Below are 18,629 nucleotides of genomic sequence, written 5' to 3' on the forward strand. Positions count from 1 at the left end.
TTGTTCACAATATGGCGCAAATTTGCCGTTGAACTTTTGCTGTCCTGTTTTGCTCGATATTTGGCGTCAATTTGGTGTCAAGTCATGTACACAAGCTTTGCTAGCAAAACACAAGCGTATTGCAGACACAGATCGCACCGAATTTGTCGACAAGTTTTGCGCGTATTTGGTGTCAAATTGGTTACAATTTGCTGACAAATTGTTTACTGGGTATATTTTAAGAAACTTGTGCAGATAATTTGTAAGAATAGTCCTTGCTAAGAAGTGGAATATAGACCTGAGATACATATAGTACTTATTTATTGTAAAAGACATGGACATTAGGATCTATATGAAAATTGTATGAAATAATAAATGACGTTTTGTTACTTCAAACAAATCTATAAATTTTACAGTAAAACACTTTCCACAAGTGAGAAACGGAAGCATATATACATTTGAGAAGTAGGTTTTTTTTCAAGAGAATTCTACTAGGAAACGTATATTCACGTATGAATACGAGAATTCTCTTCAATTTTATATAAATTCAATCAGGTTGAAGCTTATATTCTTATAAAATAACATATACTCTTAATGATCACATAAATAATCTTTATTTATAAAAATACAACTTATTTAAATTTTAGTTCTTTAAACGCAAACATAATGCGCGTATCATGAAACATTGTATCATGTTTTTAAGTGATCACATTTAGGTATCTATGATTTACTTTATTCTATCATTTTTTTAGCACATATGGTAAGTTTGACATTTATTTTATACGTACTTTGACAACTAGGCGTCTTGAATGAAGAGTTCATGGGAAGAAAATGATAAATTCATAATTAATCCATTTTAAATACAATTTTATGTTTAAAGTAGAATTATAAACTTATATTTCTTCAAATGCTTTGAAATGTAGATATATCAGATGCATTTTCTAATCTAAGAATACTTTCAAAGTGACTACGTTCAAATATTTGTTCTAACTTTATTTGTAGTAAAGAAATAGGTAATTTTTAGATCGAGAAGATAATTTTTAACAAATGCCAGTTCTGAGCTGAGCGTTGAATGGCGGCCGAAGAGGACGACCACGACGGCTCGCGCCGCCACGGAAGCCTCGCAGCAAGGAAGATCCGCGGGAGGCCAAGGCACGGGACCGAGCTCGGATCCCCGGGACCGGCGCGAGAACGCCGATCGGTTCACCTCGCCCAGGCCCGGCACGTCAGCCAAACCCGCTTCCCGACCAAGCCCGACACGCCCCGCTCCTCAGAGCCAATCCTTATTCCGAAGTTACGGATCCAATTTGCCGACTTCCCTTACCTTGTTTTGACATGCGTCAAATATAATATTCTTCTTCTGTGTTTTTATAAAATCAATACTTATCAAGTATGATTAGCTTAATAATTATTGAACATAATTATTTATTTATGCCATTACATACAAACATGTAAACCATGGCGCAAAAGATTGCCCCATACAGTAATATTTCTGTATAAGCTGTTAAGGTATTTAGACGCTTAATGTACAATTACATTGCCATTGTCAGTTGTCCTGCTAACATAGCAGTACAAGTGCCATAAGAATTTAGAGGATAATATTTGTGTACATTATATAGATATTTATATATATAAAACTGATGTATTTGTTCGTCAATATTATCCATGTGAAAAGATGCATTCTCTATTTTACGATAATTGTGACTTTATTTTGTAGGCTTCAGATTAATATTCCGCAACATGCATAGATCTCGCGCGGTGGCCTTGCGCCCGATCATGGTTTGTATGTCGTACAATCTCAGCAGAATATCAGTCGTGAATAACTCGGGCAATGCTTTGAGAAGGCAATAAGGTACCTGAAAACAGATATACAAATGTTATTACCAACAGTTTATCCCACAGTTAATCATGGATTGTACGAATGGAAAAGAAAATTTTTTTTAGGAAGACCAAACTCTTGTATAATTGATTTTAACAGACGATTTATTTCTCCGGTAATTATGAAGGAGAGGGGCTTCCTTACCGATTTGGCTGAAACTTCACAATTTTGTGTATTTTGGTACACATCAGACAGGCGCGGATAATCTCGCAGTAAAGCCGTGCATTTGTATAGCACTTTAATCTCTGCACCATCAGCAGCTGGTTGACGAACACGGTTGTCTCGGTACTAGGATTCAGTAACACTTGAACGGCAAAGAGTGGCTGCAGACAATGCGTAATAGACTCCATTTTCATTTTCTCAGGGCAGAGACTTTCGATCTCCAGATTGCATAACTTTTTCAGTGAATCCTCTATCGGTACCACGGACTTTTGAGTGCTCGTCTTCAGTAATGTCTCGGTCTCCTGGCATTTCGTCACAACTTCTATGTACCCAGTAAACAATTTGTCAGCAAATTGTAACCAATTTGACACCAAATACGCGCAAAACTTGTCGACAAATTCGGTGCGATCTGTGTCTGCAATACGCTTGTGTTTTGCTAGCAAAGCTTGTGTACATGACTTGACACCAAATTGACGCCAAATATCGAGCAAAACAGGACAGCAAAAGTTCAACGGCAAATTTGCGCCATATTGTGAACAAGGCTTGCCAACAAAAGCTCGACAGCAAATTTGTGCCAAATTGCGAGCAAACCTTGACAAAAGAACTTGACGCCAAATTGACACCAAATACCGAGCAAAGCTTGCCAGCAATCTAACAGCAAATTGTTGACAAATTGCTATCAAAGTTTGTTGACAAAACCCGACGCCAAATTGATATCAAATATCAAACAAGATTTGAGAACAATACTTAACAGCAAATTGGCACCAAATACAGAGCAAATCTTGATGACACAGCTTGACGCCAAATTGCAGCAAGCCTTGTTACGTAGCCATTAATAAATACTAAAATATATTTTTTTAGGGAAAATTAAAAGCATTAAATTATAAAAAGCATATAATTTTTTATTGATTTACAATAAATTATTTTATACATATGTTAAAAGAAATCTTTATATTTATAAAACATTATAAGACATTTATAAAATCTAACGGTGGCAATAAAATAATTAATTATATATTAATTACAGTAAATGTTATACAATGTGAATTTACTGACATATGCAAACATTTAACTTTGTCAACAGCACATACAATATTTGTAAACACTCGAGAATCTTATATAATGCCTGGAACACATACTCCGTGCGCAGATAATGCATTGGCCGGTATAAGAAGGATTGATAGAATCTTACTGAAAACACGAGTATAATTTCTATGAAAATGCATCTAAAACAATATTCTTATAAGCCTAATACTACTAACTTTCCTTTCTTTAATCATACAATAATAACTACCGTGCATATTTAAACAACTAGTTCAAACTTGAAACACGATTTATTATTTGCAAGAATGCAAAATTGAAATAAACAAATGTTCGCAATGTGCATAGTTCGTCGATTACGATGGAATAATGCAGTACTGTTGTCAGAAAGAAATAACAAAAGAATAATATACATCATTTAGGTGCAAGCAACCGAAGTAAATTTTATAGTGTTTGATGTAATAGAAATTAATATACAGCAGAAAAAAACTGTTCAAACAAAACTTTTAAACCGTTCAAACAAAACTTTTAAACTATTCAAACAAAACTTTAAACTTTTACAGATAAAAAAATACACGATATTTCATCAACAGTTCCAAGATTATTTTGAGAAATATTTTAATCAAAGAAAGAATATGTAAAATTTTTAATATTGCAAGAATATGATAGTTATAAAACTAAAGCATTTCCCTTGTATTTTAAATTGTTTTAAATTGTTTTTATTTCAAACTAATATTACAATTTTGCCTTAATCAGATTCAAACGGCAAGTAGAATGAAACATTTTATTACATAATATTACATATTCTTTATACTCTTATAACTCTTCTTTAAGACTATAAGAGTATAACTCTTTATACTCTTATAACTCTTCTTTATAACTCTTGTTTTCACGAAACATTTCGAATATTTTTTATTCTCATCACTATTCTCGCAGTTTTCAGAATTATCATCGTTGTCATCTGAATGAGCCTCGTTATTGTTGCCGGTGTGTCTGTTAATGTTAAATATATCTCTATAATTATCGTTATTTTCGAAATCAAAGTGTTCAGAGTACTCAAAATGATCAGAATTATTAGAAAATTCAGAATGGTGAGGAAGTTCAGAATGATGAAAAAGTTAAGAATAATGAGAAAGTTCAGATTCTTTTTGATTATGAAGAAAATCTGGTATTACGTAACTTTGGCTTTTAACGGAAGCATGTGCTTGCTGAATATGCGACTGATCGAATTCAATTAAAGAATCTGTTGAATTGAGTTCTTCTACAACTTCAACATTCACTTTCTGCCTTTTAACTTTCTTAGAAAGCTTATGAAACGGTGTTTTTTGGCATGTTCTAAAATAAACTGCAAATAAATTTAAATGTTATGTTTACATAAAATACATAGATTTCAAAATATATACTATCTTTACTTTTTAAAAACATTTATTTTTTCAGATTTTCTACTGCACAATCACTATAACAAATGGAATGTTAATGGAAAAAAATATAACTAAATTAATTAAACTAACAGTACAAAATAAACTTATAGGATGGAAGGCTGGCTGATTTTCTCGAGTTATAAAAAGGTCATCAATTTAAATTTAAAAACAAAATCTCGTTTAATTAAACAAATTTTAAATACAATTAACGTTTTACGTTTCGACTTTATATATTTAGTCTTCTTCAGAAACCTGATACATAAGAGATAATACATAAAAAATAATTAAAAAATAAAAAGAAATAAAATTGCTACAGATAAAAAGGATAGAGAACAAAGCCGCATACTTTGGACTGACTTGCCAGAAATGTAGCTAAGATCTACACTATGACATAGTATAGACCTTAGCCACAATTAATGTATATACGAGTTGTCAAAAATAGAATGAAATAAGTCAAGTAATAAAATTGTTACTATTATCTATACCAGAGCCGGAATTTAGTTGCACATTTCGGGCCGATTCCCGAGACGACGCCTCCTATTCCCTCACTTTGTACCAATTGGTACATGTAATATGTATATATAATGTATGTGAGGTACAAGAGGGTGGCAGTGTGGTCTTGTGGTAAAGCGCCAGACTCGTAATCCCGAGGACCCGGGTTTGAGTCCACCTGACCACAGGAATTTTTATATTCCAAACTGCCACCCCCCGCACGAGTGGGGCTCGTGCGGAGAAACTTGGCTATCTTTCGGAGGAGAAATAGAGAAATTAAATTTGAAATTGGTCGTCAAGCTTGGAGAGCTTGGGGAGTTTTGAGACGAAATTGGTTTCGTCTGTAAGTGTCTCCGTCCAAATTTCTATTAGATTTGTTCTTTGTGAAACAGATCATGTGATCTGTTTCTTTTTTTTTCATGGCGGTAGATAATTTTATAGCTTTCCCACATAATGCTTCTTGATAAATAATACAATGAAAAGGGGGAATTTTAAATTGCGCTGCTTTAATTGACCGAAGAAACCAATTTTTTGACCTGCATCATATGCTATTTCGCTTCTTATTGCCCAAAATTCCAAGCCGTTTATGGAAGGTAATTTTACGATAAGACATTCCTTTATAAAATTACCTTCCATAAACGGCTTGGAATTTTGGGCAATAAGAAGCGAAATAGCATATGATGCAGGTCAAAAAATTGGTTTCTTCGGTCAACTAAAGCAGCGCAATTTAAAATTCCCCCTTTTCATTGTATTATTTATCAAGAAGCATTATGTGGGAAAGCTATAAAATTATCTACCGCCATGAAAAAAAAAGAAACAGATCACATGATCTGTTTCACAAAGAACAAATCTAATAGAAATTTGGACGGAGACACTTACAGACGAAACCAATTTCGTCTCAAAACTCCCCAAGCTCCCCAAGCTTGACGACCAATTTCAAATTTAATTTCTCTATTTCTCCTCCGAAAGATAGCCAAGTTTCTCCGCACGAGCCCCACTCGTGCGGGGGGTGCAGTTTGGAATATAAAAATTCCTGTGGTCAGGTGGACTCGAACCCGGGTCCTCGGGATTACGAGTCTGGCGCTTTACCACAAGACCACACTGCCACCCTCTTGTACCTCACATACATTATATATACATATTACATGTACCAATTGGTACAAAGTAGGGGTATAGGAGGCGTCGCCTCGGGAATCGGCACGAAATGTGCAACTAAATTCCGGCTCTGATCTATACTGTTGTTATTATTATCAAACGATATTATTTATTATTTGACAGTGTAAAATTGTAATGCATATATTAAAATTACATTAGGGCTAGAATATAAACCAGACCCACAAGAATGAGAGCAATTCCAAGATCTCAAGACGAGAATTAACCAGATCTTACAGGGCGGAATTAAGGAGTCTGGATTACTGATTGAAATCAAAGTAAGAAAAGAAAAGAAAAAAAAGAAAAGAAAAGAGAGGGGGGCCTCTGCTTTTGTCTACGAGATCAATTCTAGGGCTAGAATATAAACCAGAGCCACAAGAATGAGAGCAATTCCAGATCTTAAGACGAGAATTAACCTTGCAGAGCCCCTTGTACTACCACGATCAATGTCGATCTTCCAATATGGCGTCCCAAATGAGAATATCGGAAGGGCCCTGCTCGCTGGACCGGACTCCTCGCCTCAATCCTCCCTCAAGCTCTCCTTTTCCTGGCGGTGAGCTCTCCTTGGGAAGTCGAATCTCGCTCGGTTGGTCTCCAGAATACGTGCCGCTTAGCTCAATCAGTTACGAAAGAAGGAAAACGTACTCGTCTCGTCCGAAGAAACGCAGCAAGAGCGGCCATGACACTGAACAAGAGCGAGGAAGGAGGTGGGGGCGCGTTGAAAGTGGCGACTCACGTGTCGCGCCATCTGAATGAAACGCCCTAAACATCGCTTGGTATTTGGCGTCAATTTGTTCTTAAGTTTTGTTACCAAAATTTGCTCAATATTTGGCATCAATTTGGCGTTAGGTTTACTCAACAAACTTTAACAGCAATTTGGTGCCAATTTGTTATCAGGTAGTTGCTAAGCTTTGCTCGGTATTTGGCGTCAATTTGTTCTCAAGCTTTGTTACCAAAATTTGCTCAATATTTGGCATTAATTTGGTGTTAGGTTTTGTCAACTAATTTTAGCGGCAATTTGATGCCAATTTGTTATCAGGTACTACTAAGCTTTGCTCGATATTTGGTATCAATTTGGCGTCAATTGTGTACGCATGTTTTGATACGTATTTGCTAGCAGTTTGTCGACAACATTTGATAAAACAAATTTTGATGCAAATTTGTACCATTTCTGAAACCAAAATTTGTAGCAAGTATTTGGCATTATTTGTTCGAACAGATTTGGCTATCTGGGTATAGATCTAAAAGAAAAAGTGCAAATGCATAAGCAATTGCAAAACGTTGAATAATTTTCCATTGGTCACAGCACACCTTTGTCATCGTATTTAGCCAGATACATCATCGCGCACAAAAAGTCCGAAATCAGCATCTGTTGCAAAATACTAGCAGGTTTGTCTACGAGCTCGCTCGGATGCGGAGTGAGAGGATTACTCTAGGGCGCCTTTGTCAAGGTGTGCAGGTAACATTGTAGAAGCCAATGTACAATAGACAGGACTGCCGCTGCCAAGAGATCTTCCTCTGGTTTACCGCGGCATGTGATACCAACTTGTATATACTCCAGGAACTCCAGCAGGCTCACGATGCAATGGGCTTGTGAAAAGCATCATATTTACTTATTCGCTGCAACACTGCAGCGTATGACACTAGCTGCAAGACAATTTGAAATATAAATCACTGACAAGTCACAGTATATGTGTATTGTGTAAGAAAAAATTAAAGTAACCCCTGAAATATATTATATATATATATATATATATATATATATATAATTAATAAACAAACCTGAGAACTTAACGAGTGCTTCAGATAAGACAGTACTAACTGATTAGGTCCTGGTCCCACTAACGCTTGTTGTAATATACAATCTGCTAAGTTATATACATCACCACTTACTCCTCTTGGCAAAATCTAAGAATTAATCTTGATTTTAGAAAACATGTAGAACCTTGAGAAGCAAATAGAAAGCACATCAAGGAAATACAGACGCTTACCGTTTTGATATTAATACCCCATTGCAAATCAGTCCAGCGTTCTCGCCAAGCTCGTAGCAAGAGAGCCAAAATCAGTTTGGCACTCAAAGTGTTAAAAATCTTTGAAACGAATATAGAAATTAATTAATTCTTTATTGTGAAGAGTTTACTCTTTGTAAATTTTATATAAAGTGTTAAACGTATCATTACTTACCTTAATATGAAGTCTTTGAATATTATGCACCGCAATTATTGTAGAAGGTAAACCTTGAGTAAGGCAAGACATAATAATTTCCTTGTCCCAATCGCCTATAATATCTCTTTGCGTACCATCGTTTGCTTGACTCGCGACAGAAGTAACAAAGAGTATCGTGGTAGCAACTTTGGCTGCATCTAATGTTGCTAAAACGTCACCCATCAACGGTACAATGATAGAAAACCGCTGTTTTAGTCTTGGAACACTAAATTAATACAAATACATATATATATACAGGGTGTCACTGAATGTTTGGTACTTTTCTCATATTTAGATAGAGCGAGCCAAACTGAGTCGAAAAGTCATGTACCATTTTGCAATTTTCGCGATAGTTGATGAGTTATTAATGATTAAAAATCGCCGTATTGGCCCGCCCACCGCCAAATCCAAGCGCGCGGTGAGATGCGGCCGCCTCGCGGTCGGCGCGCGGGCAGTTGTTTACTCCAAGCGGCGATGATGACACGGCGCGACGCACGAGCGGCGCGTAACGCCGGGCCCCCGTCCTGAGCGATGATAGTTTCTCGCCTTTTTTAAACAGAAATAAAATTTTCTATCATAGAAAAATTTTTTGTGCGTACGTATGTACATACGTGTGTACATGCATACACACAGGAACATATCAATTGTACTGCTTAAAAAAGCGATTACTCAATTTACTTTTTTTCTTTTAGTAAGTAACGGTTGTCTTTAAGAAAGAATATTTTCTTGATGATAGTCTTAAAATGTACAAATTTTAGAAAGAGTCTTTATCATGTACTCGAAAGAAGAATTTATACTCCTTCAAAGAACATAATAAAATTTTATCAAAGAAAAGTCAAAATAATAAATAAAGTAATATGAGGACCCTCGAGATTAAAATAGGAGAAGTCAAGGCTATGAGGGTCAAACGCAGATCACAGTGAGTAATATCAGAAATAACTGATTTATTCGTCGTTTTGATACATTACATCGATCCGTACGTTTCGGCTCAGTTTTGAGCCATCTTCAGCGGTAGTTACAGAAATTAAGTTACACGTTCTCCGTACCGTATGGTGAGTATACTGATTCAAAGTATCAGAAAAATAGATCAATTGATCCATATCTGTAAATTTGTTCAATTAATGTTGCGATATTAAAAAGATCCCTTAGGAAACTCACCATTCGGTCTGAAAAACGTGGAATACAGAGCCATGTACATAATGAATACTCTCTGCGAGAAGACTTGACGATCTTGTCGACACGACACACAATAATGATATGAAAGGTCTTGCAAGAAGAGGCATGTCGTAGGTCAACACACCGGCGAGGATTATAACAAAGCACGATTTGACACCGTCACAATATGTCACATGTACCGTCACATGTACCAATAGTAAAACCCCGATTTGCCAACGACCAAAGTTCATGAGCATGGATTACAATTTGCTCAAAACCGTGACATATGCATGATGCAAAAAATCCGTGTCAGTTTGAGACGGTGTCAAATCGTGCTTTGTTATAATCCTCGCCAGTGTGTTGACCTACGACATGCCTCTTCTTGCAAGACCTTTCATATCATTGCTGTGCATGTGTCGTGTCGATAAGATCGTCAAGTCTTCTCGCAGAGAGTATTTATTATGTACATGGCTCTGTATTCCACGTTTTTCAGACCGAATGGTGAGTTTCCTAAGGGATCTTTTTAATATCTCAACATTAATTGAACAAATTTACAGATATGGATCAATTGGTCTATTTTTCTGATACTTTGAATCAGTATACTCACCATACGGTACGGAGAACGTGTAACTTAATTTCTGTAACTACCGCTGAAGATGGCTCAAAACTGAGCCGAAACGTACGGATCGATGTAATGTATCAAAACGACGAATAAATCAGTTATTTCTGATATTACGCACTGTGATCTGCGTCTGACCCTCATAGCCTTGACTTCTCCTATTTTAATCTCGAGGGTCCTCATATTACTTTATTTATTATTTTGACTTTTCTTTGATAAAATTTTATTATGTTCTTTGAAGGAGTATAAATTCTTCTTTCGAGTACATGATAAAGACTCTTTCTAAAATTTGTACATTTTAAGACTATCATCAAGAAATATTCTTTCTTAAAGACAACCGTTACTTAATAAAAGAAAAAAAGTAAATTGAGTAATCGCTTTTTTAAGCAGTACAATTGATATGTTCCTGTGTGTATGCATGTACACACGTATGTACATACGTACGCACAAAAAATTTTTGTATGTTGTTAGAAAATTTTATTTTTATTTAAAAAAGGCGAGAAACTATCATCGCTCAGGACGGGGGCCCGGCGTTACGCGCCGTTCGTGCGTAATCATCGCCGCTAGTAGAAAACAACTGCCCGCGCGCCGACCGCGGGGCGGCCGCATCTCGCGCTCGCTTGGATTTGGCGGTGGGCCGGGCTAATACGGCGATTTTTAATCATTAATAACTCATCAACTATTGCGAAAATTGCAAAATGGTACATGACTTTTCGACTCAGTTTGGCTCGCTCTATCTAAATATGAGAAAAGTACCAAACATTCAGTGACACCCTGTATGTATAAATATATTAACAAATTTTTAATTTACCTCACTAATAATAGAATAAACAAGTTCTTTTCCTGTTTTATAGCGTACCCAATATGTATAATGCCATTTGGACTAGTAGCAACATTAGCAGTTTCATCCATGTTAGTTACAGCAGATACAAAATGTTCTTTACATTGTATCTGCTGTAACTAATTAACAATGTCCACGTCACTTTGCAACGGTATGACACAGATAAGAACAGGTGACGAAGAAAAACCACCGAGATTTCTCTTCTGCGCAAATACTTGCTCGTGCTTCTTTCTTCTTAATTGCAACAATTGGTTTCTACGTTCATCTTTCCGAAGATTCTTCTCAAAATGCTTAGATGACTTTCCGATAACATTCTGTTTATCTATGCAAGAAAAAATAAGATATATCCTCTTATATCGTTTTTCACTGGCAGAGTTGGTGCACACTCAATGCACATTAAAGCTGTTTATACACTGATTTAATCTCTAATATTCAAAGTAAAATGCAAATATTTCGACTGATAAAATACCCAGTACATATTTTATCAAATAATGCAATCATGATTTAACCTGTTTATACTAAACATACACTTTACGTTGGTTTGTGTATGACGGCTTTAATGTGCACTGAATGCGCACCAGCTCGAAAAACGCTATTAGAAATCAAAGAAAGTTCTGCTTAAAACATTAGCATATAGAATTCTACATTAATTACCTTAATCTCACTCGGTCTCTCGTTCAAACGATGGCTTGGCGCAAAAAGACAGGAAATAGAAATACCACCATGTTTCATGTTTCTTGATCTTTTCGCGATTTTCTGCCGATGTTAAGGCCCGTATTCATAGCCAGTTTTATAGATGTTAGCCTTACATTTATATAAATAAACCTTAAGTCGTAAGCAAATAAACCAATCTTCGATTACTGCAAATGCGGCTTTTAACGTGAGATAATTTTTCGGTTTTTTTCGTTTTTAAGACTAATAATAAACCAACAAACGCTAAAATTAGACCAACAATCATCAGCAAACGATTACGCATCGATTAGACTTTTTTTAAATTAAAAATAAAATGTTTCCGGCTAACTTAAGGCTAATTTTTCTTTTTTAATTAAAAAAAAATTAAGAACCAACAAACGTTGTAATTAGGCCAACAATCACCAACAAACGACCAACAAACGATTAAAAAAAAAAAAATTAATAAAGTCGCAGTTGACCGGCTAAGTTACGGGAGGTGACTCTAGGTCCAACGAGAGATCATGGTTGGTTCTGCCTAACTGCCTAGTCGTGCCAATAGCCATCAGTAGAGTCCTAAATAATAAAAGAAGCGCATTCCTCACCCCCTCCATGGTTCCTATTGAGCCCGCAGCTGACCACTAAACAAAGTAACCTCTGTATATCTGACACAATTTGATCATTCAGAAATGATTTTGTTTTAGTTCCATCATTGTAATTAACGTGAAATAAGATTTGTTAATAATATTATAAATATTAATCTTTCTCACTCACATAGGCCCAGTAAACAATTTGTCAGCAAATTGTAACCAAATTGACACCAAATACGCGCAAAACTTGTCGACAAATTCGGTGCGATCTGTGTCTGCAATACGCTTGTGTTTTGCTAGCAAAGCTTGTGTACATGACTTGACACCAAATTGACGCCAAATATCGAGCAAAACAGGGCAGCAAAAGTTCAACGGCAAATTTGCGCCATATTGTGAACAAGGCTTGCCAACAAAAGCTCGACAGCAAATTTGTGCCAAATTGCGAGCAAACCTTGACGAAAGAACTTGACGCCAAATTGACACCAAATACCGAGCAAATCTTGATGACACAGCTTGACGCCAAATTGCAGCAAGCCTTGTTACGTAGCCATTAATAAATACTAAAATATTTTTTTTTTAGGAAAAATTAAAAGCATTAAATTATAAAAAAGCATATAATTTGTTATTGATTTACAATAAATTATTTTATACATATGTTACATATGTTAAAAAAAATCTCTATATTTATAAAACATTATAAGACATTTATAAAATCTAACGGTGGCAATAAAGTAATTAATTATATATTAATTACAGTAAATGTTATACAATGTGAATTTACTAACATATGCAAACATTTAACTTTGTCAACAGCACATACAATATTTGTAAACACTCGAGAATCTTATATAATGCCTGGAACACATACTCCGTGCGCAGATAATGCATTGGCCGGTATAAGAAGGATTTATAGAATCTTACTGAAAACACGAGTATAATTTCTATGAAAATGCATCTAAAACAATATTCTTATAAGCCTAATACTACTAACTTTCCTTTCTTTAATCATACAATAATAACTACCGTGCATATTTAAACAACTAGTTCAAACTTGAAACACGATTTATTATTTGCAAGAATGCAAAATTGAAATAAACAAATGTTCACAATGTGCATAGTTCGTCGATTACGATGGAATAATGCAGTACTATTGTCAGAAAGAAAGAACAAAAGAATAATATACATCATTTAGGTGCAAGCAACCGAAGTGAATTTTGTAGTGTTTGATGTAATAGAAATTAATATACAACAGAAAAAAACTGTTCAAACAAAACTTTTAAACCGTTCAAACAAAACTTTTAAACTATTCAAACAAAACTTTAAACTTTTACAGATAAAAAAATACACGATATTTCATCAACAGTTCCAAGATTACTTTGAGAAATATTTTAATCAAAGAAAGAATATGTAAAATTTTTAATATTGCAAGAATATAATAGTTATAAAATTAAAGCATTTCCCTTGTATTTTAAATTGTTTTAAATTGTTTCTATTTCAAACTAATATTATAATTTTGCCTTAATCAGATTCAAACGGCAAGTAGAATGAAACATTTTATTACATAATATTACCCTGGTAACCAGTCTGATAGTTCAGATACGTCCCGAAAAAGTGCGCAAGAAAACAGTCCAAAATTGCGACAGAAGTGCATAATATCTGTGATTGAACGTGTACTTACTGTACTATTGCAGTAGTCTGCTGTAAGAAGCTACTGTGAAATTTTATACTACTTGTTAAAAGTAAACATGCAGCAGAAATGTGAAAACAATATGGAAGTATCTGCCCAACTGAAAAATAACAGCAAATCGCGTTAGACTCTTCACGCACATTTGCAGCAGAGTTTTGAGTACAGATCCGACCGGCAGAAACGTGAAAAGAACGTGCAAGCATCTGCCCGTGAGAAAAAAAGCAGTCGAGTGTGCTAGACGCTTGAAACATATTTGCAGCAAAATTTCACAAGTGTATGTCGCTTAAATTGTTGTTTTTGCCGTACAGATCCGACCGGGCAGAAACGCGAAAAGAACGTGCAAGCATCTGCCCGTGAGAAAAAGAGCAGTCGAATGTGCTAGACTCTTGAAACATATTTGCAGCAAAATTTCACAAGTGTATAATGTCGCTTAAATTGTTGTTTTTGCCGTACAGATCCGAGTGACAGAAATGCGAAAAAAGCGTACAAGCATCTGCCCGTCAGAAAAAGAACAGCCGAGCGCGCTAAACTCCCAGACAGCACAAAATATTTATAAAATATTTTCAAAATGTTTATAAAAAATATTTAAATATTTTGAAAATATATACGTTGAATATTTTGTAAATATTGTAATGTCCGGAAAATAAAAGTATCTAAAAGATTATAATAAATATTTTAAAATAAAGTGTAAATAATTATCATCAATATTATTAAAGTTGTTTTTAATTTATGTTATAAATATTTATAGAAATAATTACTGTAAGTTAACTGGAGATTGTGAAACTGTTATAGCTTCGTGATGTAAGATGTAGGCTATACGGTCCATTTTGGCGTTTCGAATTTCGAAAAATGTTTGATTGATAAATCAGATGTACGGTATATTCTGCCAAAGTCATTTGTATTTCTGCTGCTCTACTTCTTACGCAAGCATCTGCCGTAATTCTTGTTGAATTCTGCTGTATGTGCTAGTTTACAACGATGCCGCTAGGCGGCGCATAATGGTAAAACTAACTCGCAAATAAATTTCAGTTGGGATCTAATATAAGCAGGCCTCCGGCGAAGCAAAATCATGACATTTGTGACAATATTTTCGCTAGTAATACAACGCAAGGCTTACCCAACACCACTGCGGTGCTATAAATATAAAAAATATTTTTGTAAATTATTTTAATCTTCCTAAAAAATATTTTAAAAATATTTTGTGCTGTATGGGTAGCAGTAGGCGCTGCTACAAATCTGGCGCGATTATGTTGCACTGCAATTTGCGCAAGCATCTACCGCATTTCTTGCACTATTCTGCTATATGTAAATGCATACATATATCTTCCACAATTCTGTTGCACTACGACGAGAGCAAGTTTCTGCCAACAGAAAAATAGTCAAAGTTGGAAATAGAAAACGCATGATCTGCCCGAAAGTTAATGCACGACTTTTCGTGCAGTTTTACAGCAGAATTGCAATGGACTGGTTACCAGGGTACATATTCTTTATACTCTTATAACTCTTCTTTAAGACTATAAGAGTATAACTCTTCATACTCTTATAACTCTTCTTTATAACTCTTATTTTCACGAAACATTTCGAATATTTTTTATTCTCATCACTATTCTCGCAGTTTTCAGAATTATCATCGTTGTCATCTGAATGAGCCTCGTTATTGTTGCCGGTGTGTCTGTTAATGTTAAATATATCTCTATAATTATCGTTATTTTCGAAATCAAAGTGTTCAGAGTACTCAAAATGATCAGAATTATTAGAAAATTCAGAATGGTGAGAAAGTTCAGAATGATGAAAAAGTTAAGAATAATGAGAAAGTTCAGATTCTTTTTGATTATGAAGAAAATCTGGTATTACGGAACTTTGGCTTTTAACGGAAGCATGTGCTTGCTGAATATGCGACTGATCGAATTCAATTAAAGAATCTGTTGAATTGAGTTCTTCTACAACTTCAACATTCACTTTCTGCCTTTTAACTTTCTTAGAAAGCTTATGAAACGGTGTTTTTTGGCATGTTCTAAAATAAACTGCAAATAAATTTAAATGTTATGTTTACATAAAATACATAGATTTCAAAATATATACTATCTTTACTCTTTAAAAACATTTATTTTTTCAGATTTTCTACTGCACAATCACTATAACAAATGGAATGTTAATGGAAAAAAATATAACTAAATTAATTAAACTAACAGTACAAAATAAACTTATAGGATGGAAGGCTGGCTGATTTTCTCGAGTTATAAAAAGGTCATCAATTTAAATTTAAAAACAAAATCTCGTTTAATTAAACAAATTTTAAATACAATTAACGTTTTACGTTTCGACTTTATATATTTAGTCTTCTTCAGAAACCTGATACATAAGAGATAATACATAAAAAATAATTAAAAAATAAAAAGAAATAAAATTGCTACAGATAAAAAGGATAGAGAACAAAGCCGCATACTTTGGACTGACTTGCCAGAAATGTAGCTAAGATCTACACTATGACATAGTATAGACCTTAGCCACAATTAATGTATATACGAGTTGTCAAAAATAGAATGAAATAAGTCAAGTAATAAAATTGTTACTATTATCTATACTGTTGTTATTATTATCAAACGATATTATTTATTATTTGACAGTGTAAAATTGTAATGCATATATTAAAATTACATTAGGGCTAGAATATAAACCAGACCCACAAGAATGAGAGCAATTCCAAGATCTCAAGACGAGAATTAACCAGATCTTACAGGGCGGAATTAAGGAGTCTGGATTACTGATTGAAATCAAAGTAAGAAAAGAAAAGAAAAAAAAGAAAAGAAAAGAGAGGGGGGCCTCTGCTTTTGTCTACGAGATCAATTCTAGGGCTAGAATATAAACCAGAGCCACAAGAATGAGAGCAATTCCAGATCTTAAGACGAGAATTAACCTTGCAGAGCCCCTTGTACTACCACGATCAATGTCGATCTTCCAATATGGCGTCCCAAATGAGAATATCGGAAGGGCCCTGCTCGCTGGACCGGACTCCTCGCCTCAATCCTCCCTCAAGCTCTCCTTTTCCTGGCGGTGAGCTCTCCTTGGGAAGTCGAATCTCGCTCGGTTGGTCTCCAGAATACGTGCCGCTTAGCTCAATCAGTTACGAAAGAAGGAAAACGTACTCGTCTCGTCCGAAGAAACGCAGCAAGAGCGGCCATGACACTGAACAAGAGCGAGGAAGGAGGTGGGGGCGCGTTGAAAGTGGCGACTCACGTGTCGCGCCATCTGAATGAAACGCCCTAAACATCGCTTGGTATTTGGCGTCAATTTGTTCTTAAGTTTTGTTACCAAAATTTGCTCAATATTTGGCATCAATTTGGCGTTAGGTTTAGTCAACAAACTTTAACAGCAATTTGGTGCCAATTTGTTATCAGGTACTACTAAGCTTTGCTCGATATTTGGTATCAATTTGGCGTCAATTGTGTACGCATGTTTTGATACGTATTTGCTAGCAGTTTGTCGACAACATTTGATAAAACAAATTTTGATGCAAATTTGTACCATTTCTGAAACCAAAATTTGTAGCAAGTATTTGGCATTATTTGTTCGAACAGATTTGGCTATCTGGGGGTAATACACGTTACTTCGCACATGGAATCAGCTGCGGGACCATTACTCTCGGTTGTGATTGGTGGCCGCGGTCAGCCAATCAGCAAGCGAGCCGCCGGATGCGCTTCTCTTATTATTTAGGACTCTAGCCATCAGCGGTCGGCGTTCGAGCTCGTGTTAGGTAGGGATCCTTTAAGGATGTATCGGATCTATTTTCAAAGCGCTACCAAGTGGATAAAAATTTGTGAGAATGTTCTTTTAGTCTTCCTGATGTGTTACAAAAAAAGTAGAAACGAATCCACTAAACGGTTGCTGAGATATAACGATTTTAATTTTCACTGATTTTACACGTATTCTTATGGGAAGAGACGATTTTGACAAATAAAACAGCTAAAAAAATGTTGAAGGAGCGCTACCAATATTTTGAATTTTTTTGTACATCTAGTATACATAGATGAAAATATCTGCCAAGTTTCAATTGTCTTCACTACACCGTTTTAAAGAAATAAATTATAACTTGAGATAATTGTGCTGTCGGCACGAATGTATCTCGATGGCTCGTGAAAGCGCGGCAACGTCGCAATCAGCTGGGCAAGCGAAGCATAATTTAAGGCTGTCGCTACACGTATATCCATGCCTTCTACTACTTCTACCTAACTTTTTGTCTCCGTTGCACTCGTGAAGAGATAGAAAGGGGAAATGAGAAACCTTACGGAAAGAAACTACAGCCAGTAAATATTGCACTTGTGTAGTTACTACAGGACCACCTGTAGTTATCACAGAAAGGAACACAATAATCTGTAGTTATTACACGCTGTAATTACTTAGTGCGTGAAATCCCTGTAATATGGAATACACGTCTAATCATGAAGGGTGAAATCCACTACACGTGTAATCCACTATATATGTAATATACTACACGTGTGATAAGTGACTTGTGTAGTAGACTACACGTGTAATCCATTATATGTGTAATATACTACACGTGTGGTAAGTGACTTGTGTAGTAGACTACACATGTAATCTACAAAATGTGTAATACACTACTACACATGTGTATTAAACGTAATGCTACCAGTAATCCATAAAATTTGAAATAGCGAGTCTTATCATATATGGAGGGGTAAAAACCACAGTGGTGTAAGTCAAATTTTTAAAAATATT

The 18,629-nt window shown here is 35.2% G+C and overlaps 1 protein-coding gene and 2 long non-coding RNA genes across 4 annotated transcripts; 1 reads left to right on the forward strand and 2 right to left on the reverse strand.

Moving 5' to 3' along the window:
- Positions 1 to 1,375: 1,375 nt before the first annotated feature.
- Positions 1,376 to 11,911, reverse strand: LOC139786214 (uncharacterized). 2 transcript variants are annotated; one of them, XR_011722214.1, is made up of 8 exons: positions 11,601 to 11,911; positions 10,917 to 11,268; positions 8,311 to 8,557; positions 8,118 to 8,216; positions 7,909 to 8,034; positions 6,543 to 7,773; positions 2,003 to 4,054; positions 1,376 to 1,835 (listed from the first exon to the last, which is right to left on the reverse strand). XR_011722214.1 is itself a non-coding variant. In XM_071725376.1 (6 exons), the coding sequence occupies exons 2-6, from the start codon at positions 11,015 to 11,017 to the stop codon at positions 7,702 to 7,704; spliced, it is 597 nt and encodes a 198-aa protein (XP_071581477.1). In that variant the 5' UTR covers positions 11,018 to 11,268; positions 11,601 to 11,911; the 3' UTR covers positions 7,403 to 7,701. The 2 variants fall into 2 exon arrangements, 1 of the variants encoding a protein (XP_071581477.1); XM_071725376.1 differs by lacking the exons at positions 1,376 to 1,835; positions 2,003 to 4,054 and having other exon boundaries at positions 7,403 to 7,773; positions 10,965 to 11,268.
- A 2,853-nt stretch (positions 11,912 to 14,764) lies between these two features.
- LOC139786216 (uncharacterized) lies at positions 14,765 to 17,418 on the reverse strand. Its single transcript, XR_011722216.1, has 2 exons — positions 16,810 to 17,418; positions 14,765 to 15,564 (listed from the first exon to the last, which is right to left on the reverse strand). It is a non-coding gene; the product is annotated as an uncharacterized lncRNA (long non-coding RNA).
- Positions 15,558 to 16,474, forward strand: LOC139786215 (uncharacterized). The gene is made up of 2 exons (XR_011722215.1): positions 15,558 to 16,139; positions 16,309 to 16,474. It is a non-coding gene; the product is annotated as an uncharacterized lncRNA (long non-coding RNA).
- Positions 17,419 to 18,629: the final 1,211 nt, after the last annotated feature.

Source organism: Temnothorax nylanderi, unplaced genomic scaffold (genome assembly GCF_030848795.1).
Source record: "Temnothorax nylanderi isolate EJ_2023f unplaced genomic scaffold, tnyl_v1.0 TNYL_tig0985_pilon, whole genome shotgun sequence".
Classification (NCBI taxonomy): Eukaryota; Metazoa; Arthropoda; class Insecta; order Hymenoptera; family Formicidae; genus Temnothorax; species Temnothorax nylanderi.